The sequence below is a fragment of the Chelonia mydas genome, chromosome 11 (genome assembly GCF_015237465.2).
Source record: "Chelonia mydas isolate rCheMyd1 chromosome 11, rCheMyd1.pri.v2, whole genome shotgun sequence".
NCBI classification, from domain to species: Eukaryota; Metazoa; Chordata; order Testudines; family Cheloniidae; genus Chelonia; species Chelonia mydas.
In genome coordinates, this window is record NC_051251.2 from 3242546 (window position 1) to 3266254 (window position 23709).

General features: G+C 55.2%; 1 protein-coding gene across 22 annotated transcripts in view; it reads left to right on the forward strand.

The window, feature by feature from the left end:
- The window catches only part of TNS1 (tensin 1), a 283525-nt gene that overhangs the window by 174102 nt on the left and 85714 nt on the right, over positions 1-23709 (forward strand). For 19 of the 22 annotated variants that reach the window (XM_043525423.1, XM_043525425.1, XM_043525430.1 and 16 more), the window contains 5 exons: positions 394-454; positions 3947-4022; positions 4556-4685; positions 8812-8877; positions 12301-12462. In XM_043525423.1, the coding sequence (XP_043381358.1) occupies positions 394-454; positions 3947-4022; positions 4556-4685; positions 8812-8877; positions 12301-12462 (495 nt within the window). The remainder of the gene's footprint in view (positions 1-393; positions 455-3946; positions 4023-4555; positions 4686-8811; positions 8878-12300; positions 12463-23709) is intronic. The other 3 variants (XM_043525426.1, XM_043525431.1, XM_043525443.1) reach the window with 1 other exon arrangement.

Sequence of the window (23709 nt, forward strand, 5' to 3'; positions counted from 1 at the left end):
CCAGCCCGGAAGCTGCATGGGCTCCCCTCTGTTGTCACCAGCAGGGGCTGGCGCACCCCTGGCTGGTGCACTGAGTTCTCTCCAGTGCTAGTTGTTAGGGACTCTGGACCCCAAGGGCTGTGATTGGGCCGGGGCAGCCTGCCATGTCTCACTGCGGTCTGCCAGTAGGAAGGGCGGACAACGTGTAGGGGCCTCTCTGCTCCCACCTCCACGTCTCCGGGCCGTCTGTTGTCCAGGCCTGGGGAAGGCGCTGCGAGAAGCAGGCAGGCTAGGGAAAGGTCCCCAGCGCCCTGTCCCACTCCACCTGCCTGGGCTGTTTGTTTTCCTTCCTGGTGACTAATCCCCTTGGCTAACGAATGCTCCTTCTCTCCATTTGTGATCGGTGTCTTCTAGGTTGCCGGCCCTTCCTGAAGATCTACCAGGCCATGCAGCCAGTGTACACGTCTGGGATCTAGTAAATATCAGCTCTCTCTTGGGTTCCTCTCTCTGCCTAGAGGCCCTCACTTCCAGTCCCTGTGACTGTCTCCTGCCCGAGAGATGGTCCTGGTGACCCAATGGGCCTTCTGCATCTCGGACTCCAACGAGCTCGGGTGTTGGTGTGAAACATGGCTGGGTCCTGTAAGGGAAGGGGAGAGCTTGGGGTCGAAACAAGCTGCACTTTGCGTTTATGGTTAATGTTGGCCGGGGTGGGGGGAGATTTTTCTGGGGGTCCCAAATCCGCCATTGTCCCCCCGAGCCCTGCTGCAGACACATGCCGTGTAGACTCGCCCCCGACACGCGCCTGACCTGCTCCGAAGAATCCCGGTGGCATGGGCGGATCAGCGCATCTGACCTAAAAACTGCCCTCCCCTTCCGGTGTGCTTGGAGACGCCCTTCAGTTCTCCACGTGCCCAGTCCCCAGGGACTGCCACTGGCTGGGCTCTGCCGGAGGAGTCCCGCCGATCGTTTTGTGATGCCTTTTCTGCACAGGCCTTTCCGTAGCCTCTTCCCCGCCCACCCTCCCTGGTGCAGGGATGCAGCCATCAGCCAATGCACCCGGACCTTTGAGCAGCTCAGCAGCCGTCTGGCTGGGAGGTCGGGGGACCCTTACTTCCTTAGCAGGAATGGAGCTCTTACTCTGCTGCCCAGAGAGCAGGGGCACGTGCTTTCTCCTCCGGCCGGGAGAGCTGCACTCCAGCTTGTCCTTTGACATATCACCTCGTGGGAAGTTTCCTGGCTGGCTCCAGAGCCCAGGTGAAGGGCAGCCCCTGCCCCAGGGCGTGCGAGCGAGGCGCAGTCGAATGGGAGACAGACGATGAGCTCAGGGGGAAGTTCTCTCCCACACAGCCAAGCAGCGCAAGGCCCTGAGGGCTCAATGGGGGACTTTGATGGTGCCCAGCCTGCACGCTGGTGGATCCTGCCCTAAGGGAGAGAGGGGAAGCCCAGGACAGTGGTCGCAAGGACAGCTGCAGTGCTGGGACACAGGACAGTGGCTGGGAAGCAGGGATGTAGCATTGTTTGTGCTCATCGGGGATCTCAAAGCACTTTGTGCATCTCCCAACCACTTGGGCTGAGGAATGGGGCTGGGGGTGTCACGAACGGGCTCTCTCATGGCATCTCGCTCCCCGTATTTCGGGGCTTCCCCCGCCCAGGAAAGCAGATCTGGGCAGGAGTGGGTGGGGGGAAGCTCAAGCACAGAACGGCACCCACCAGCTATCTCCAGCCACTCAACGACACATCGAGGCTGGGGCAAAGGTTGGGGTCAGCTCCCAGACAGGCTTCCCCAGCCCCACCTTCCAACTCTCCCCGCACTGAGCTGTCTTGCCTGGCACCCACCCAGTCCTGATGTGTGCAGTGGGGAGCAGACAGTTTGGCTTCCATGTGCTAATTTGAAGCTAGAGCCCTGGGCGGTGGGGTGGGGTGTATGTGCCCTGGTGGACACACTGGGTATGTCTACACTGCACTCCAACCCCGGGCTCTGACTCAGGTTTGAACCCAAGCCCCCCTTCCGTCCACACGCAGATCTGTCTGACTCAGGTCGGCAAGCACGAGGACCTGGGTCTTAGGACCCTGCTAGGGGGGTGCGTCACGGTATGAGTCCTGCCGCGACTTGGGTCCAGTCGCTGTCATTTTGCAGTGTGGACACAGCTCAAGCTGCAGACCCGAGTCAGAAGGCCTGTGGAGTGCGGTATGGACGCCTTAGCCCGGCTGTGAGACCCGGGGCCAGCAGTAAATCCAGGTTTACAAGGCAGTGTGGACACTCACGTGCAGTCATTGGAACCACCGAGTCCACAATTTCGGGTCCCCTAGGCACGGGTTTTCAAAGCAGTGTAGACACGGCCTCTGTGAAGACCGTCACAGACAAGGGTGCGTGGAAAAACGCTTGTCTCTTTTTTCTTTTTCTTCCCTCGTCCCCTTGGCCTGTCTGACTGCACCCCTCTTCTCCCTAATATGTGACCTGCCCATATGGGACACGCCTGTTTCTAACCAGGCCTGATGCCATCTCTTCAATGAAATTTACTACAGGCCCACTTGTACCTTTCAGCTTTTAATAGCCTGTCTATGGGAAGCTGTTAATAAACCCCAAGTTTATCTCACCCGTGAAAGCTGAGCCCCAAGGCCAGCGAGTGATGAAACCACTTGGATTAACCCTCCTGGACCATTACATCCACTGGGCTGGGGGCGGGGAGGGCAAGTGAGGAAGTTGCTGGAGGTGGAAGTGACAGGCCCAGAGCCCCATAGACAGTTAGGGGCAAAGCTGTGGGGTGCTATGTACCCTGGGTCATATCCTGCTTGAACCTCTAGACTAAGGAGTCGTTTGGTGTCCCAGTCGGGCACAGCTCCTGTATAAATGTTGATCGTTGGGTCAGGGCCCACTGGGAGAGACGTTTTGCTGCTTCTCTTTGGTTTTCCTGGGATGCTGTCGAATAGTTTAGACCCCAGCAGCGACCAACTGTATGTTATAATCAGCTGTCAAATGTGCTCCAGACTCTAAAGATCGGCTTTAAAAGGGCTGCAAAATGGCAAATCCAATAGGTAGTGTTTTTCGTAGGACCTATACAAAAACAACGGCTGTCACTGACATGATACTTGTGAGCTCCCCCTGCTGGCTGGGCTGACACGGTCAGCAAGGCTGGCACGCCGATGGGGCACGTGAACAACCACAGCCGGGCTGATTTTATGCCCCGTTCCCAGCTCAGAACTGCAGGGATTCCCCGGGGAATGTGGGAGCTGAGTGACTAGCTCAGAGAAATTCCTGCTGGCCCGAGCCGGCTGCGCTAGGAGCTGCTACTCTCAGCCCCCATTGTGAGCGTCCGGGTGAACAAGGCCCCGCCTCACTGGCCCCCCAGGCAAGTCCTCCCCCAGGCTCCGAACCGGCATTGGGTTTGCCATGGCTTTTTCTCCACCGTCGCCTTTTGTTTTGGAAATTTCTCTGCCCCTCCTGGGTCCATGGGGGCATCTCTGGGTTAAAAGCCCGGCAGCTGGGCTGCACCTGACCGGGGGTGGGGGGTGGTAGCAGGGAGCACACTGCGGGGTGCCATGGGGGGCCTGGGGTCTGTTCCTGTCTCTGCCGTTAACCTGCAGCGTGACCTTGGGCAAATCATTTCCCCGCCTGCCTATTTCGCCCCTGAGCTCTTTGGGGCAGGGACTGGCCCTGTCTATCTGTACAGCACCTAACGCAATAGGGCTCTGATCCCAGGTGGTGCCTCCAGGCACCGTTGAACTGTATACAAAGACCGTGATGATTTTCCTGGCCTGGGGGGCAGCTGGAAACAGCAGAGACTGCATGATGGAGCCTTTTCTCATGGCATTTCCAGCCACACCTCGGGCGAGCTGGGGAAAGCACCCGCCTCGCTAGGATTTCACTCCTCGCCCACCCCCGGAGCTGCTTGAGATTGCCTGCCCCTTGGCTGATGGAGTCCTTGGGCTCTTGCATCCAGGCTGAGTTATTTCCCTCTCTCCGCAGCAACGTGCAAGGAGACAGCCAGACCAGCATCTGCATCACCATCGAACCCGGACTGCTCCTGAAGGGAGATATCCTGGTAAGAGACTGATAGCAGTCTGCCCTGAACCTCCCATCCAGCGAGGAGCTGGGCCCACTGGGGCTGCCGGGGGAGAAGAAACAGCCCCTGGGGGAAGGTGGAGGATAGTCAATAGGGGTAGGGAGACCCCAGCTCCAACACTGTGCAACACCGAGCCCTAGGGGGAGCTGCCAGCGCCTACCCCGCTGTTCTGCAGGTGATGGGGAAGGGTTCCCAGCTTTGCATCTTGGTGCAACGGGGTGAACTGGTGCCTTGCAATGGCCACGTGCTCACATGGCATCAAAGCCATCTCCACGCTGCATGGCCCTTGGAAGTCACTGCAGGATCCGTCCGCTCTGCCCTGTTGCAGTCCAGCCGGTTACCCAGATAGGAGGGTGCGCGACAGCTGGGAAGAGAGGAGAGAAACCACTCCCGCTAGGCCAGCTAGATAAGGAGAGGTGGCGAGACCGAGACCCGGCATTGCCCGAGGCTCGCTGGGGTGTTTCCTGGTTGGGTTATGGAGAGGCTGACACCTCTTCCCTTCTCCCGGACAGCTGAAATGCTACCACAAGAAGTCCCGCAGCCCGACCCGAGACGTCATTTTCCGGGTGCAGTTCCACACCTGCGCCATCCATGACCTCGGCGTTGTCTTCGGGAAGGAGGACCTGGACGAAGCCTTTAAAGGTGATTGCGTCGTTCTTGCCAGGCGGGGAGAGGGATGTGGGACCCAGCCTGGACGGGGGAATCTTGTGCCGCTCATGGTTTGGGGGGTTTATTGATGAGTTACTGTGACGAAGTGGGACTGTTCTTAATGTTTCCTCTGAATAGTGTGGGGGTGCCTCAGTTTCCCCTAGGCAGTTCTTAAGTATCTAGGGGGTGGGATAAGGGTGTATGATCATTGCAGAGCCCTAGAGGGCAGGTGTGTGCAGGGGTCTGGACACAGAGAATGGCCGACACCCTGTTTCCTGGCAACTGATGGCCTGGGCCCTTCCCCCCTGCAAGGTGAGAGCTAAAGGGTTGGAGAACAAAGGAATCAGGTGGCCTCCTGGCCCAGGAAAGGGACAAAGCCCAGAGGAGGAGGGGCTGGAGAGAGTTTCAGTTTGGGGCTGGCTGGAGACATGGAGTGAAGTGCAAACGTGGTTGTCTGGCTCACTGCCCCCCAAAATGGACCCAGCTGAGGGGTCCCGTTCTCTGCACCTGCAAGCTCTGTGTTAGACCATGTTCCTGTCATCTACTAAACCTCTGTTTTACTGACTGGCTGAGAGTCACGTCTGTCTGTGGAGTTGGGGGGCAGGACCCTCTGGCTTCCCCAGGACCCCGCCTGAGCGGACTGGCTGTGGGAAGCGCACGGAGGGGCAGAGGAGGCTGAATGCTCCGAGGTCAGACCCAGGAAGGTGGAGCCGGGTGAGCTGTGTGTCCTGAAGACAGGCTGCTCACAGAAAGGAGACTGCCCCAGAGTCCGGACTGGCTTCGCAGGGAGCATTTCCACAGCATCGCCCGGGGACTCCGTGACAGTTACTTTGCCTGCTTGGTTTTCACATTTCTGCTCCATTGCGGTTTGATACAGCTCCTATGACTAGGGTGTCTGGGAACATAGATATATCAGCTCCACACTGGGGGACTTTGGTGATTTTCAGAGGACTTGGAATATCAGAATCCCAATGTGCTCCCCAAATTGTCTCTGCTTCTCTCTCTGTAGCATATCTAGCTGTTACCCAGGTTCAATCCGCCCGGGGGACCTGGGGCGACGCCTTACTCCACATTAAAAGTGCAATGGGATCTGTAATGACCTCTTTGGTTTTGCATCTTATCTAAGATGGTTGCACAGCACTTCCCAACACCATGGTAGCACATTGATCCAGTGCCAGCCCACTGGAAAGGGCATCACCAGCGCCACGTCCTCCAAATCTGGGCTGTCTTTGGCCTCTCTAGACCCACCCCTCCTTATTTGTGAGATCCGATTAGCTCATTCATGGGCTGCCTGCCTACCTAGGCTCTTACGTGGCCCTTCTACCACCACGTCTCAGCACCGGAAGTTGGGAATGTCCCACCGATCGGCGTACCCTGGAGCAATGCACATGGAGGTTCACGCCTGCTCCTGTTTAGGGCAGCTGTAAGGAATCTCTGCCAAGCTCAGCTCATTGGGAAGTTGCTCTCAACATCTCGTCCGGCTACCAGTGGGTACCAGCCTGAGACGGGGGCTTTCCGCTTGATGCAAACCTGCCCACTAGACCCGACTGGGAGTTTTCATACCTGCATCCTACCCTCCACGTCCGTGTGACCACATTGAGCTGAACGTGGTCAATAAACACACAATGCCAGGAGAGTAGATGGTGTTTTTCTTGCCACCAGCAGCACTGTATATCCTAAGTGGTCCCCACTGATAACTCATTGGGTCAGTCAGTCTGTTCATCCATCCATAGGCTGCTGTTGGGTGAAGGTCCCTTCAGCTCTGCCCCGGTCATTCCTCTGAATCATCTCCTCTCAGTTCTGCTCGGGGTTCCTGCCACTCGTCCATCTACAGTTGGTTGGTCTACAGCCAAGAAAAATCAAAATTTCCTGACCCATAAAAACTTGCAGTTTTCTACAGCCACCCATCCATTCTGAGCCACCCGTCCACCATTATCAGCCGCTTTTAGCCCTACTGGAGGACTCGTGCACAAAGCTGGTTGGAAATCTTTTATCGAAACAAATTTTTTGATTAAAAATAACTTTTTGGTGAAAGGGAAATTTTAGGGGGAAAAATTCCATTTTCGATGAAAACGAAAACGAAAAAAAAAGAAAAAGAATTCAGCGAGAAATTGAAACAAAATCAGTTTTTTCCCTTTGTTGAAATTTTATGGAAGACAAAGAATCATTTCCTGACCGGCTCTCTGCCTGAACCTCTGCTGCTTCCCTGCACCCTCATCGCCAGGTCCCTGCTCTACCGCAGGGTGAAGGTCTCTTCTGCATTGCTCCTGTCCAGCCAGCCCTACCTTCCGCTCTCCTCCTCTGCAGATCACTGACCTGGGGGTGATCTCCCTCTGTAGCAGCTGCTCTGTCTCTCCGCCCACATCACTGCTGGGGAGAGACCTGGCATTGCTCCGTCCCTATCAGCTGCTTTCATCCCCAGTGCAGGCTGAAGGTCTCTTCCTCGCTCCTCAGGCCGGGTGGGTTTGCCTGCAATCTACACGTGTGGCCAGGGATGTCACCCTGCTCGCCAAGTCGTCTTCCCCAAGCTGCACCATGGGGTTGAACTCGCTGGGGGTGGTTGCCCCCCTGGCATCTCTCATGGGTTCTTCAGCAGACTGATCCCACTGCCGGAGTCATGCCTGGGTCACTCAAACCACTGTTCGCTTGCCGGCTGGTCCGGTAACACGTGCTGTTACTCGGTCGTCCGCACCGTCAGAGCGCCGCGGTACAAAGGCGTCCGCGAGCTCCAGCAGCTCGCCCTTGGACACAGGTCCGCTGGATTCAGCGAGTAATTTACAACCATGCCCCAGAGAGGCGGGGATGTGAAACATGACGCTCCAGAAATACCCGAGGTGATGCACTTCACGCGGGGGCTGTGCCAGCAACTGTTGCCCTAAGCCCTGGAACAATATTAGTCACTCCAGCATGGACACTATGACGTTTTTACAGCTTGCAAGGGCGGGCAGGGGATGGGTGTCAGACTCTAGACCACGATGAAGTACTTTTGATGGAGTGTGATGCTGAGGATGTATTTCTTAATGTAATGACCCTTTGGCCCTGGAGCAGGCTCCCCAGCTCAGGTTCCCCTGCGTAGATCTCTCACCTTCGCCTGTTTTAAGTCTCAAGAGTTGATTGAATTGGAGAGCGAAGGGAGGAAGCCACATACTGCAGCTGGTGGCCAAGGATCACTCGTTATTTCCATCGGAGGCGTGTCTCGAGCCTCCCCCAGCGGGAAGGACTCTCCATTACAGCAGCGACTGACAGTGGGGAGGAGAATGTTGCTCAGATGTTCTGATGTTGAGCACGGTGTGAAAGGCAGATGGGGCACCCCCTTGTTGAGTGGCGGGGGACACCTTTCTTGGGGGTGTGTTGGCGGCTTATGGGGTCCTCCATCTCTATGGAGTCAATGACTGGAGGGGGCTGCCATCCAAAGGCCGGTCTCTGTGAAATGGTGTCATGGGCCTTAGTCCATTTCCTAGCTGGGATTCAGCCGTGTCTCTAAATCGGCACTGCTTGGCCCTTTGTGGTTGACCCCAGCAGGGAGGCTAAGAACAGAATGGCCATGGAGGTAGAACGCACGCTGGCAATTGTGGTTCAGTGGTGGATGAAAGCACACCGGTAGGGGACTGTGCTCCTGGCAGGACTGTGTCATCCCTGCTTTATAGGCATAAGACCCTGGGCGGCAGGGGATGGACCACTTGATGATTCCCTGTTCTGTTCATTCCCTCTGGGGCACCGGGCATAGGCCGCTGTCGGAAGACAGGATACTGGGCTGGACGGCCATTCTTATGTTTTTATATTTGATGAATGGGGGGCTCTGTCTCCACAGTTGGGAGTCTGACATTTTACCCAGGCTAAGCTCTCATGGGTGGTTGCCCATGGCCTTGCCCGTTGGTGAGCGACTTCCGGACTCCCCTTGCCAAGGGCCGCTGGGGCTGTGGCGGGATCAGCGCTAAGGCTCTAGTTAGGTGCAGGAGATTCTCGTGATAAAGACCAAGGTCCCTGTTATTGCCCGAGTGTCCTGAACGCAGGTGCTTGTGTGTCGGTTTCCTTGGCGCTGGCTTTGGGGAGGTGACTTGGCTGCTGCTCCCACGGGTTGGACACACACTGAGTTTCCTGTGTTCTGTTTCCATCCTAGACGACCGGTTTCCGGAGTATGGGAAGGTGGAGTTTGTGTTCTCGTACGGCCCGGAGAAGATCCAAGGTACGGCCGGTGGCCCTGCTGCATGGGGCATTGCAGCCCAAAGCTACTAATCCCTGTGCCCCTTCCTCCCCCTTCCCACTTCTTCCAGTGCCTGCCACCTCTGATCCCGTCCCCTTCAGCCCCTGCTCTTCTCCTTGCATCATACTCCCTGCCCCTGTGCCAGCACCCCACTGGCACTGGGCAGCTCCTTGCTGTGGTGGGTGAGTGTGGGCGAAGGGGCCCTGCTGCCAGGCGCTGAGCATGCCCCCTGTGTGGGGGCCAGTCTCGTACTGCTCAGTAATACAGTCTCGCTTGGAATGAGGCATCCCCATGGTGACCTGTCCGGGCAGGGGAGCAGCCCCCTTCCCCTCCTCCACCTTCACGGAGGCCAGAGCCCATCTCTGGGCAGGACACACAGGGAGCTGCTGGTCCTGGAGCCTTTCCAGGAAGGGCTTGTAGGCCCCCTCCTTGGGGCCGGTAGGGGAACGGGGTCCCAGCCTCGCTCCTGGGTTCCAGCCCAGAGCCCTGTACTGCACAGCTGGGCTGGACCTTTTCTCCCTATTGCAATTTTCCCTGGGAAACTTCCTACCTTGCCTCTTTATGACCCCTCTGGGTTTCCCAGTCTCTTCCCTGGCTAATCAGGGTCTCTCCCAGGACCCCTGCCGGAGAGCTTTGCTCCCTCTCTCCCTGCTCTTAGCCTCCTTTCCTGCTCTGGCTCCCCTCTGCTGAGTCAGGGCCCTGCAGTCTCTTACCTCCAGCTCTTTCTCCAGTGGACCCTCTTGGCGCTTAAACCTAGCTCCTTTTACACAGGAATCATCTGGTTCATAGGTTCTTAGAGTCCAAGGCCAACGGACCATTGGGGCCATCTCATCTGACCCCTCCTCCCCCCTGGCCATAGAGGTGCCCCAAAACAATTCCTAGAGAAGGTCTTCTGGGAAAAAAAATCCAATCGGGATTGAAAAATTGTCAGTGATGGAGAACTGACCACGACCGTGGTAAATTCTTCCTTCCAAGGGCGAATTACTCCAACAGTTATGCCTCATTTCCAGTCTGAATTTGTCTAGCTTTGACTTCCAGCCACTGGATCGTGTTAGACCTTCGTCCGCTAGACTGAGGAGCCCCTTATCAAATGTTTGTTCCCTGGGTAGATGCTTAAAGACTGTGATTAGGTCACCCCTTAACCATCTCTTTGTTAAGCTACATGGACTGAGGTCTTTGAGTCTGTCATTATAAGGCAGGTTTTCTAATCCTTTAGTGGTACTCGTGTGGTTCTTCTTTGACCCCCCTCCAATTTATCAACATCCTCCTGGAACTGTGGGCATCAGAACTGGACCCGGGATTCCAGCAGCGGTCGCACTAGTGCCCAATCCAGAGATGAAATAACTCGAGATCCCCCTGTTGATGCAGCCCAGAATCGCATTAGCTCTTTTGGCCCCAGCGTCACGTTGGGAGCTCATGTTGAGTTGATTACCCACCACGACCCCCAAATCTTGTTCAGAGTCACTTCTTCCCGCGCAAGAGTCCCCCATCCTGTGAGTATGGTCTGCACTCTTTGTTCCTAGATGAATATGTTTACATTTAGCTGTATTAAAACACATAGTGTTTGCTTGAGCCCAGTTTACTAAGCGATCCAGGTCGCTCTGAATCAGTGACCTGTCCTCTTCCTTATTTACCCCTCTCCCAACTTTTGCGTCTTCTGCAAACTTTATCAGTGATGATTTCAGGTCATTGATAAAGATGGTAAATAGCGTAGGGCCAAGAACCAATCCCTGCAGACCGGACTAGAAACATGCCTGTTAAAATGATGATTCCCTATTTACAGTTACATTTTGAGACCTATCAGTTAGCCAGTTTTTAATCCATGTAATGTGTCCCAAGTTAATTTATATTGTTCCAGTATTTTAATCAAAATGTTGCTCAGTACCAAATCAAATGCCTTGCAGAAGTCTCTATATATTATGATATATACCTTTATCAACCAAATTTGTTATCTCATCAAATAAAGTTATCAAGTTAGTTTTCCATAAACCTATGTTGATTTGCATTGATTACATTACCCTCCTTTAGCTCACTGTTAATTGAGTCCCATAGGAGCTGCTCCATTATCTTGCCAGGGATTGATGTCAGGCTGACAGGCTTATAATTACCTGGTCATCCCATTTACCCTTTTTAAAAATTGGCACATTTGCTTTCTTCCAGTCTTCTGGAACTTCCCTAGTGTTCCAAGACTTACTGAAAGTCAACATGATGGTCCAGTGAACTCCTCAGCCAGCTCTTTTAAAACTCTTGGATGCAAGTTATCTGGACCTCTGATTTGAAAATTCCAGCTTTAGTGATTCCTGTTCAGCATCCTCCAGAGATACTAATGGGAATGGAAAGAGAGTTATCATCACCATATGAAAGTGGGGCTCATCCTGTAATCAGGGTTGGTTTAGCCACAGGCGCTCTACCCCAAGAGAAAGCCACTCTGTTACAGTACCCCTCACTCTGTGCATCTGTATACATGCCCTTCTGTCACTGTCCATCCCCTTACATGTCCTTGTGTCTGTCTTGTTTGCGCCTTTCTGTCCATCCTCATACACGCCCCTCTGACTGCCCCCATAAATAGCCCCTCTGTCTGCCCCCATACATGTCCCTCTGTCTGTCTGTCTATTTGGTCAGGAAGAGCTTCCTGACAGTTAGATCTACTAGTTCACAGGATGCCCTTGTCACGGAGTGTGGGGGAGTCCAGGCCCTGCACCCCTCTTCCTGGGATTCACTGAGACTCTCAGCCAGCCAGTAAAACAGAAGGTTTATTGGACAACAGGAACACAGTCCAAAACAGAGCTTGTGGGTACACCCAGGACCCCTCAGTGAAGTCCTTCTGGGGGAGCAGGGAGCTTAGACCCCAGCCCTGGGGTTCCCTGTGTTCCTCCTCCCAGCCCCAAACTGAAAACTAAACCCACCCAGCAGGTTCCCTGCTCCAGCCTCCGTCCACATTCCTGGGCAGAGGTGTTACCTCCCCCTCCCCCTCCTGGCTCAGGTGACAGGCTCTCAGGTCTCCCGTCCCCAGGGCACATTCCCAGGTCAACACTCCCCCCTCCCTGCTGCTTCACATCGTCACAGCCCTGAGCAGGGAAGTGCTGGGAGTCCAGTGTCAGGCAGGATAACCCCTGGTGAATGACTGATTGTAACAGCCTGGCTTTGGCAGAGAGACAGAGTAGGTCCTGTGATGAGTCTTTCCCATCTCCAGAGGCTATGATTCCTTTCCTCTTCCTTTTGTCCTGCCTTTTCCCCCTCTCTCCTTTCACTTCCTGTCTCTTTCTAATAACCCAGCTTCTCCCATCTCTCCGCACGCCCCCAGTCCTGCCCGGTCTGTTCCAGTCTCTCCCCTTGAAGTTCCAACACACCACACTCGTGTGTAGCTTTGGCCTCCTTTACTGACTCAGCTCCGCTTGCCCCCAGGGATGGAACATCTGGAGAACGGCCCCAGCGTCTCCGTGGATTACAACACCTCGGACCCCCTCATCCGATGGGACTCCTACGACAACTTCAACGTCCGCCGAGAGGACAGCCTGGAGGGTACGTGGGCTGGTCCCCATGAGGCCCACAAACCTCCGGACACAGGTCATTGTTATAACGTATTATTATATTGCCGTGGCCCCTGTGAGAGCCCCTGATGTGCCGGGCACCGTGCAGACAAGTCATAAAGAAGGCAGTCGCTTCCCCAGAGAGCTCCCGATCTTGGGGATCAGACAGGTGGATGAGACAGACAAATGGCGGGCTGGGTGGAGGAGGTGGCGATAGGGCCCTCTGGTCTTCCAGCTACGTCTGTGTGCTCGGAAATAAGTGCGGGGAGCTATTTAGATTTATAAACAAGAGACGCCTATCTTGAGACTGCGGCCGCCTCTGAGAGCAGATTAAAAATACAGTAGCTCAATATTATTGATGGGAGCGATGGAGCCAGGCCCATGGCGTGTGCCGGTTACACAGCAAGGCTAGGACCAAGCTATTCCCCACGTTGGCATGCTCAAGACCCAGCAGCCATCTGGGCCATCAGCCCTTGCAGCTCACAAGCTGGGGGCAGGGGGCGCTCTTGCAGGATTGTTTGGGGGGGCACATTCCAGAGGCAAAGGGTCCCTCCTTTAACCCCCTACCTCCTTTATATAGAGGAAGCCTAGCATCAGCATCCCCTGCATGTGACCTGCGGAGAGAGGGGGTCTTGCAGGGAAGTTCAAACCTGAAGTTAACAGGCAAAGGGGGTTATAGGAATCCGAGTGTGTTATTTATGGAGCCCGCATCACTGTTTAAGTTCTAACCCCCGCCTCATTGCCCGCAGGGCTCGGTCCATCCAGCTCAGGGGGCGGGTGCCTTGGCAGGGTAGCGCTGTGGGGAAGCTGGCACTGCAGCTGCCCATGCTGGAGCTGCTCGGTGGGATGGGAGAGGCCTCCTGTCTCTAGGGCTGTGGATCCAGCCCCTCGCTACCAGTCTGGAGTTTGGAGAGGGCATCCTGGCCTTGCCAAGCCTGAGTGAATCCTGAGTGCTGGGTAGATTTTGCCTTCCCTGGGAGAGGGGGCAGGGGTCTCAGGCCAGAAGGGCTCAAAGTGCCCTGCGCTTGAGGCAGATACGGCTCAAGAGAGCCAGGGAGCGGGGCAGAGGGCAACACAACCCTTCTCTCTCGCTCCTTCCCTACCTGCCGTTCCTCGACAGCCCTGCTGGTACTGGCGGCTGGGACAGGTTGGGGCCCGTCACTTGGTCTGGGTTTCAGGCCGCCGAGAGATGAGGCTTGCAGGGCGTGGGCAGGCAGGGAGACAGGCAGGCAGCGAGTGGTGCTGCATGGCGGAGAACCATCATCCCACCTCTCTCCCGTACCCAGGCCTGTCACCTCCTCAGGGTCTCGGCAGCCGCTTCCGTGGCCTGCAGGCAGCGAGGGTGACGGGCGGCCCTGGCCCGAGAGAGCTGGGATCGTTGTGGGTCTGAGTCAGGAGGCTCAGACAAGCTGCCCAGAGCGCCGGGGTTCGTGCAGACCGCCCCGTTCTGCAGAGCTGGGCTGGGGATCTCACTGGAATAGCTTCGCTGGCTCCTGGCCAGAGCCCAGACACGCCAAGGCCCAGAGAAACGAGACGCAGGGCCAGACGGATTGACTCCAGCGGAGGGTGATTATCATAAACGGGAGCCCTGCTGGCGGGTGCAGGACTGTCATAGAATCATAGAATATTAGGAGACCTCAGGGAGGTCATCTCCAAGACGCAGAAGAAGACTCGGTCCCTGCCCCAGGATCTTGTGATCCAAACGAACGCACCATTAACATATGTGGGGAGGGGATGGCGGGGACCTGGGCCTGGGTGGTGGGCTGTTACTGCTTCAATGCTTTGTCTTCCCGACATGCACGCGGACCGCGGCTCGTGATTGTTCTAGATCCCAGCAAGGCGGGCGATGGCATTTGGGATCTCGTCCCAGAGAGGGCACCGTCGCTGGTGCTTCAGAGAAAGCTGGCCTCCCCTCGCCCCGTCACGGGGAGGCAGAGCCGACGCCTGGCACTCGGCCGAGGCTGTGCAGCCCGAGGGTTATTACCCAGCTGTGAAAGCGTTTGATCTCCCATCCTAGCATAGCGCAGCTGCCAGCCGCTGGAGGGGGCGACTGGGTTTTGGGATTGGCAAGAGGGAGCCGCTCAGCTGAACAGCAAGAAGGGGCTTAGGATGAATGTCCACGCCGTACCGGGGGTTAGTTTCTGAAGGGGGTGGGGCCTGTTGGGTGTGGAGAGCCACTCAGCTGCACTGCTTAGAGCTGGGGGGATCTCAGCGTGGCCCAGGGACTAGGTGCAGCAAGGGCAGAGGGGGCAGGACGGGGGTCCTCTCTGGCCGTGGGAATGACACCACAGTCCCTGCCAAGGCAATGGAGTGTGAAGTCACAAGCAGTATGCACCAGGGAGGAGAGGGACTGTGGTGGGAGCCCAGCTGGCTGCATTGAGGGTCAGTGGGTCGTTGGCGGTGGAAAGTAAGAGAGTAGAAAGGGCTACAGTGTCTGAGCCCAGTCACTAGCCCACGGCGATCCAGCCAGCCATGGAGCATGCAGAGCGCAGAAAACCTGGAAGAGAAAAGCCAGGGGCCACGTGCCTGGGAAAGTTGTTATTTATTATTAACCTTCTGTCCTTCCCTGGTGCCTCCCATCCAGGGGGTCTCAGCATGCTTTATACCTCACAGCTACCATGTAACACCAGCGGGGTATTTAGTGCTTGTATGACCACACACACACACACTCACACTCTAGATCTAAAGCACTTGACAAAGGAAGGTCGGTCTCATTAATCCCATTTTACAGATGGGGAAACTGAGGCACAAAGAGGGGAGAGCGGCTTGTCCAAGGACTCCCCCCTCCTTCCCACCGGCGATCCAGGAGTCAAACCCAGATTTTACAGGATGGTTAGCCTGGAGTTAGCCTTGAGTCTCATTTTCTGTTGTTCGCGCTATCGCAGATTTGGGCAAATCGCATGACTAATCTGTGCCTCAGTTTCCCCATCTGTGGAAAGGGGGTAATTCTATCTACCTACCTGACCTGCGGGGGAGTGGGCTAAGGCTTTGGACTTGGCAGATCAGCAGCACTGTAGATAGGCAGAGTATTCCCTCTTTGCTTTTTGCTCCTGCCCCTTCGCCTCTTGGTCATGCTTGACCATCGGTGTTGGGTTGCAGGGAGCAGATGGTGTTTTTATTTTGAAGGTGTATGGGGCACGTGTCCCTGGCTCCCTGGATGTTTGCCTGACTGTCAGATGCCCAGTCCTTGCTGCCACCACCGGGGTGACGTGAGTGTTTACAAACTGCCCAGCTTGATGTATGAGCAAGCAAAGCCTGCATTGCTCCTATGGGCGCCCCAGGGGTCTGTCCAGTTCTGGACATCTTGGCTTCTTCTGTGTCCTGCGGGCTGCGAGCGCTGCACTCGGGAGTCCTGAGTAAAATCTCCCCCTCCCCATGGTTTGGTTCACAGTGTGGGCATGGAAAGCTGGCAAGGGGCAGCCTCCGAATTCCTGGCAGGGGGGAGGAAACAAGGACTCGTGACACACGGGCTCGGGCATGTGTCTGGCGTATCAGGTACCCAGGGTGACCTCATTAGCTCTGCAGAGAAGGGTCCCGACCGCCCTTCCCTAAGGAAAACAGCGATGCTGACATCTTAAAGGGCCAGAGACCTTTCCCTGTCAAGATTCCAGTCCAAGCCAATGGCAGGTTTTGCCTGAACAAGGATTGAGCAAAACCTCAAGATCTGGCCTGTTCACAGAATCTAAGATCACCAAGTCATCCTGGGCCAAAAATTGCATCCCCGGCCCGTCAGCCTGCAACAAACTCGGTCATGAGCTATATTTAAGTGCTGGCTGGCTCAGCCTTGCTTCATTCGAGCCTCCCATTCGCCTGGGGCGTGGAGAGCTGCTGCTGAGCCAGTGAATGTCAAGGAGATGATGGTTTCCCTAACTCTGCGTGGGGAAGTGGTGGCTACACGAGGAGAGGGCTCGAGTGAGAGCAAGGCCTGACAACCGGGCAGCTGCTTTGGCATGTGCATCGACCAGAATCTAACCCAAGAACAGTAGGAAAAAGCAGAGCTCCAGGGGAAATTGCCCACGGCAGCAAAGAAATGTTTTATGCCCTGTAGGCTTCGCTTTCTGTCTCGCATGTGGAACTCCTTTCCATTCCCTTGTAAGGTCAACGACGGTTCCCGTTCCTGGAGGCCCGCGCTCGAAACTTTTCATCCCCCTTGCGGGAAATGTTAACAATAACGGAGGGCTCGTGAAATGCTTGGAGGGACCCAGCTAAGCCTTGCAATTTATGACTTCTTTCTGGTAGAGCCACGCCTGCCTGACCAGGCTGTCAGGAGGGGCAGGTACCGAGGACGTGTATTTATCATTCCTGGCTCAGATCCTCATGGAAAATCCTTGGACGAGTCGAGCCAGGGATCGCCCCAAGAAGGACTGGTTAGTTATTTATCTTCACTTGTGTTTGGCATCCACCGGTGTTCTCCTTTTCACCGCTCTCTGCCAGCCACAGCCGCTGAGAGCCAGGCACTGCAGCATTTGGCATTATGGGCACAAGGAGGGCTACCCTGTCTTATGTCTCTGGCTCCTCTTCTCTTCCTACTTGGACAAATCAAATGATCCGGGCCTCCATCATCCCCGATTGTCTGTGTTCTTGGTGTCTCTGGGATGTTCTAGTCAGGATTGCCATCTAGGGACAGGCTTGGGGAAAGTGGCAGCTCCCTGCCCCTTTCCTGTTTTCACAGCGCCCGGCGTGCAAATGATTCCTCTCTTCTTAGGAGCCCCAGCCTTGAGGTGAGACCACGGCATCAGGTTTCTCCAGACTCCTTTCTTCACGGCATGCTCCTGCCACATCAGAGTAGCAAGATGGGCCACCTCAGCACCGGGAGGCTTGTTGGGAAAAATATTAGCTGCGGGTATCGGACCTGATTCTGCATCCGTTGGCAACCCCCTGCTGAGTTCGATCGGGCAGGATCCAGCCCCAGCCTGTCCGTGTGGCGAGGAAGTAGGCACAGAGGAGACAGTCAAAGAGCCATCGATTCCAAGCAGCAGGGACCTCCAGCTCAGCTAGTCTGACGTGCAGCACGTCACGGGGCACTAACCCCGCCCAGGCCCCTCTGCCTCGAACCCCCAAACCCGGATGAGATAAAGAGCCGTGGCCCGCAGGAAACGAGGCTGTCGTCCGCCCCAGGCAGAGAACAGGAGGGACGCCGAGGAGCCACGGGTGCCGGAGACCCCCACCGAGGCAGGGGATAGATGAGCTGAGATGTAGCTGGTCATGCAGCAGCATAGTGGGGCCGGGTGTCCACGCCGCAGGGGTCTGGCACGTCAGCTGGAGCCTCAGGGAAGGATCCCAGGGAACCACGCTACAGGACCTGAGCTGCCGTGACTTTGGGTCTGGATCGGTGCACGTGGCCCACCTCTGATCTGAACTGAGCCGGCAGACTCCTAGCCCCAGTCCCTCCCTGCACCTTTCAGGGGTGGGCAGGCCTCCGCCTGCTCCCCTCTATTCTGGTGGAGCCGCTCCACGGAGTGTAGTGTGGGGGCGCCTCCCAATCTGAATTAAGCCCATCGTGCAATCTGCTGCCAGCATCGTCCTCTCCACCAGGTGCTTTCCGTGCTGCAGGTGCGGGGAACACTTCCACTCGCACCGCGGCAGCTCCAGCTCCCTCGCGGAGCTCAGGTCTCGGATCGGCGGCCGGCAGTGGAAGGTCGTTTAGCAGAATGCTCTGGGCCGGACCTGAAGCGGAGGGAGCTGGACGGTCAGTGCAGCCGCAGGGATAAAATAACGGTGGTGATGGATGTAGAACATGGACCCTGCCGGGTTGCGAGGTGGAGACGGAAGGACTCAACCAATCGGCAACGAGGAGGGAGAATTTTGGCTTTGGTTGTTGAATTCCACCTCATTGGCCTTTACGTAGCACCTAGCCCTAACTAATTACTACTCTCTCTATGCCTGGGAGGTAGGGGCTCTCACACCCAGTGTGCAGAAGTGGGGAAACTGAGGCATGGGGCAGTGCAATGACTATGCAATGTGCCATTGCTGGGAATAGACCCCAGGAGTCCCAAATCTTCTCTCGCCACTAGACCAATATCCTTCCCTCAGGAAGAAAAAAAACCCAACAGCGGCTCAGAGAGCGTTTGGGACCAGCTGCTTCCTGTTTCGATTGATTGCTGTTGATATTGCAGCAAAGGATTTCGGTTGGGTTTAGTTTTTCAGTTAGTTAGTTTAAACAACATTTATGGGGCAGGAAATGCCTGCCTGATGGCTACCTCGGATGGGCAGCGGATGTGGAAGAAACATCTTGTCTTCTTGGACTGAATCACAAACACGTATTGCCACTATTTAGAGGGGACCAGAAAAGGGTTTTATTGAAAGTGTTTAAAATCCCAAGGCCTCGACAGAATATCAGTGTGGTTCTAACATTGTCAAACTTCAAAGAGATGGAGGAGAAAGATCCCAGCTACTTGTGTCCATCACAGCTCTCAGGGCATTTTTGGCAATAACTGGATGTTACCCTCAATGCCCTGGCCGCATCATAACACTGAACAGGTCATTGCATTTTGCCTTCCGAACTTTCCCCTGCTAGTTTAATTGGGTACATTTCTATCATTCACTTCCTGATCTCAGCTGTTGCATAGCATTACTGTTCCATTTGGACCTGAGCCAGCGGCCCATCAATCAATGCAAAGACTCCCTTTGCGTTTGTTAGACATTGGATTGGGGCTGAGATCCTCAAAGGTATATAGGCACCTGGCCTGGGCCCTTAAAGGGTTGCTGAGTTCTTCCCCAGAGGTGGCTGCATTCCAGCGATTCCTATAAAGCAGGGGTAGTCAATAATTTTGTTTGTCAAGGTCCAAATTTCTTGGCCAAGGTATAGTCCAGAGAAAATAATTAAAAAATCATACTAATAATGATAATAAGTAAATAAAAAGATGTTGAGGTCCGATCGAAAGCATCTGACCGTCCGGATTTGGCCAGCGGGTCCACTTACTGACTACCCCTGCTATAAGATATGTAGACCAAAAATTCAACCCTGGGTCCCTAAGGTTAGACTCTGAAATCCAGGCTTCAGCACCTAAACAAAAGCTTACATTGTGCCTGGAGCTGGGCTGCTCTCACTTATGCTGGGGGCCGCTCTGGCCTCTGGAGCAGCCCAGCATCTGGGTTGTGCAGAGATGGTGTTTGGGGCACAGCCCAGAATCTCTTCCAGGGCGTACGAGGGGTTCGGGAACGCGGTGCCTTGCTCAGCTCTGCATCTTTGTCGCATGAGCAGTTGCTGGAAGCCTGAGCTCAGGCCCTGGCAGGTGGAAAAAAACAACAACCCTTCTCCTGCCCCTCTCAGAGGCACGTGGCATCCCCCAGGGCAGCTCCTGCAGGCCTGGGATCTTGGAGAGCCACGTCTAACGTGTTTAGAAACACTTCTGGTGGGTCTCCGCGGATGGGCCCGTCTCCCTCCCACATCCCGCAGTGCCAACATGAGTCGATGCAGCCAGCTCTCTGGAAAGCAGGGTGTTTGCATAGGCCCGGAGGGGGCTTCACGGATCCCCCCACATCCCCAGCTCTGTCAATGCAAGGCTGAGAGCCACCGTCCCGTCCCCATCTCAGGCGGGCTTGAAATAGCCGCTCCCAGGAGAGGTTAAGGTCTGTGAATCATGTCTGGGCAACTCGATCCTCCCTAGCAGTGCGGAATCCTTGCAGGTCAGCCTGGTGCTGACTTCTATAGGGTGAGCAGCCTGGCCCACTCCCCGCAGGGGACCCCACCTCCCCATGGGACCCTGCCCCTGTGTGCTGGTGAGCCGGGCCAGGGTTTCTCATAGAATCATAGAATATTAGGGTTGGAAGAGACCTCAGGAGGTCATCTAGTCCAACCCCCTGCTCAAAGCAGGACCAAACCCCAACTAAATCATCCTAGTCAGGGCTTTGTCAAGCCGGGCCTTAAAAACCTCTAAGGATGGAGATTGCACCACCTCCCTAGGGAACCCATTCCAGTGCTTCACCACCCTCCTAGTGAAATAGTGTTTCCTAATATCCAACCTAGACCTCCCCCACTGCAACTTGAGACCATTGCTCCGTGTTCTGTCATCTGCCACCACTGAGAACAGCCGAGCTCCATCCTCTTTGGAACCCCCCTTCAGGTAGTTGAAGGCTGCTATCAAATCCCACCTCGCTCTTCTCTTCTGCAGACTAAATAACCCCAGTTCCCTCAGCCTCTCCTCATAAGTCATGTGCTCCAGCCCCCTGATCATTTTCGTTGCCCTCCACTGGACTCTCTCCAATTTGTCCACGTCCCTTCTGTAGTGCGGGGACCAAAACCGGACACAATACTCCAGGTGTGGCCTCACCAGTGCCAAATAGTGGGGAATAATTACTTCCCTCGATCTGATGGCAATGCTCCTATTAATGCTGCTCAATATGCCTGTTGACACTCTTGATTCATATCCAGCTTCTCATCCACGGTAATCCCCAGGTCCTTTTCTGCAGAACTGCCACCTAGCCATTCGGTCCCTAGTCTGTAGCGGTGCATGGGATTCTTCCATTCTAAGTGCAGGACTCTGCACTTGTCCTTGTTGAACCTCATCAGATTTCTTGGCCCAGTCCTCCAATTTGTCTAGGTCACCCTATCCCGACCCTCCAGCATATGTACGTCTCCCGCCATCTTAGTGTCATCTGCGAACTTGGTGAGGGTGAGTCTTGGCTCTTTTCCATGCCACCCATGGGGGAACATGCTCTCCACCGGCTGGATAGGAACCCAGTGTCTCCAGCCCCCACCCAAACAGCGAGGCCCTACCCGAGGTGGCTGGAGAGATGTTCGCACTGGGACATTGCAAGCATCGTGGCCTGAAATGTCCCGTCCTGCCAATGCTCGATCGAGCGCTCTCTGAGGAGATTCGGGGGCTTCCAAGCCCCAATGGGGCAAAGGGATTGAAGGCACAAGGTGGGAGGGTCAGCCTGCTTCCTCCTTGCTTTGGCTTGACCCATTCTCTGCCGGCCTCCGAATTGTTGTGTGCAGGACCTTTGTTCCAGTGAATTTACGTAGCTCTGTGTTCAGAGATTGCACCGGTTCTTTCTTTCTTTCTTTCTTTCTTTCTTTCTTTCTTTCTTTCTTTCTTTCTTTCTTTCTTTCTTTCTTTCTTTCTTTCTTTCTTTCTTTCTTTCTTTCTTTCTTTCTTTCTTTCTTTCTTTCTTTCTTTCTTTCTTTCTTTCTTTCTTTCTTTCTTTCTTTCTTTCTTTCTTTCTTTCTTTCTCCCTCGAGCATGCCTGTATTGAGTTACCTGCTTGTTTCTTAAGCACTCCCAGGCCCTGTGGTTTGTAGCATTGCTCTCTGATAACCCTAGGAGAGGCTGCAGTGGGTGGGTGGGTGGGTGGGTGGGGAATGAACCGAGGCGGCTCCTCTTTCAGCATGTTTGTGGCTCCCAGGGATCCAGACGGGCAGGCAGGGAGAGGAGAGGTGCCCTGGCAGACTGCAGGAGCCTCTAATCACATGGAACTTCAAGTGGAAAAAGAGGAGAGCCAAGCCTTTGATGCGCTGCTTAGCCGGAGCCCAGTCCAGAGAGGACAAGCCAATGCAATCGGGAGGGGGCGTGCGGGTGTCCTAGGGGGAGCGGGTGTGTGAGACCTTGTTTACCATTGTTCTCGCCTTATTTGGTCCGAGAACTGCATGCAACATTTTTGGCATAGCAAGAATGAGTGTGTATTGGTTGGGGGAGCTGGCACAGGGACCAGAGAGAGAGGGAGGGATCAGGCAGCTGGTAGCTTCCTTCCAGCACCGCTGGCTTGTCCCTGGGTGAGAGCACTCCCGATGGCGGGTGCAGCAGGCCGGTGGGAGGGCGAGATGGCCATGTGAGTTGGAGGGTTGGCTCCCCGTCCTGTCTCTGCCTCGGGCACGACGTCCCCTCAGGAGGACGCAGCGGCCATAAGGAACAAGAGCTACTCAGCCATGCTCCGTGCTGGCGAGCCGAGGAGGCTGCGGGGCAGCACACAGATTATTGTCTCTCTTTAGGGTGCAGTCCTGAGAGGTGCAGGGCAGGTGCGGTTCCAGGGGCCACTGCAGGAGCTCGGCGCCCATGGGAGCTGGTGGATACATTGGGCAGCAGCCGGAGGAGGAGGGCTGGGACTCGGTGGCGAGGCTTGGGTCCCAAGGCCCGTTGATCTGCCGTTCCCCTTGGAGGGGGTGTTTTAGTCCTGGGGGTTTCTCCCTGAACGCGAGTGCGAGTGATGGACAGGCTGAAAGAGCGGGGGAGGACTGACCTCTGTCACGCTGGTGTCTGAGCACCCCGCAATCTTTAATTGGGGGGGCCAGCAGGCCAGGATCCCAGGGGCGGAGTGGCAGCGGAGTCCCGCAACGGAGTTTAAATGTTAACCGGAATACCTTACCGATAAGACTGCTGCTTATCAGTTAATATTTTACAACCCTAGTGTTGATACCTACGCACCCCCGCCACACACCTGGGAGGACATTGTATTGAACCCAAAGACACTAAGGGCCAGAATCTTACAGGCATTTCGATGCCCAACTCCCATCATTAGGTGACTCAATACCTTCAAAAATCTGCCGCTAAGTGACTTGCTCAAGCGTCCCAGGGAGTTGGTGTCACGGCTGGAAACAGCCCAGCTGTTGTCCGTTCTCTTTGTAGGAGAAGGCTTTCTCCGAAGAAGGGGTGTCTGGCCAGGGGCTTGGCTGGTGTTTCTCTGGGGAAAGTGCCTTATTAGAGGCAAGGCAAGACTGCGTCTCTTGTGGGCGGGGAAGGCTGCATTGGGCAGGGGGTTGAGGCAACCCCTAGTTCAAGCACAACTCCCAGTGAGTCAGCAGAGCTGTGTGCACGAGGGATCATGGGTCTGGGGGTCCCTTCTAGCCTTAAACCCTGGGACTGGGGCACTGAGCCACGCGTGGTGGGGCTGAGCCTGGTTCACTTATTACGAGCGTGGAAAGAGCTGGAAAATTCCAAGTAGTAAATTCCTTCCGGATCCTTTTGGTCAGACCTGGGCAGATCATCTGCAGCCAGTAATTTATTTACTGGATGAATTTAACCTCTTTTTGTGCCTGAAGACGATCCAGAAGCAGATTGCGATGTCCTCCAACTGGTTTGTTTGAAATTCTTTGCCAATTTTCTTTTTGCAAGTGTTCTTTGGGAGTCTTGGATTTTCAAACTGTGTTGCTTAGCTGCGCCTGATCAGATAAATCGTGTGCTTGGTTCTGTCTGCTGGTTGCCTTAGCCCTGAAGCTCTTGTGCATTGGAATTTAGAATTTAATTTGTGGCCAATGATTTGCCACCTTGCATGGGTAACTTTGAAATTTGCCTTCCGTGAACACCGGCCCCAGCAAAATGTTACCGGAGAGCGAACGCAAAATTGT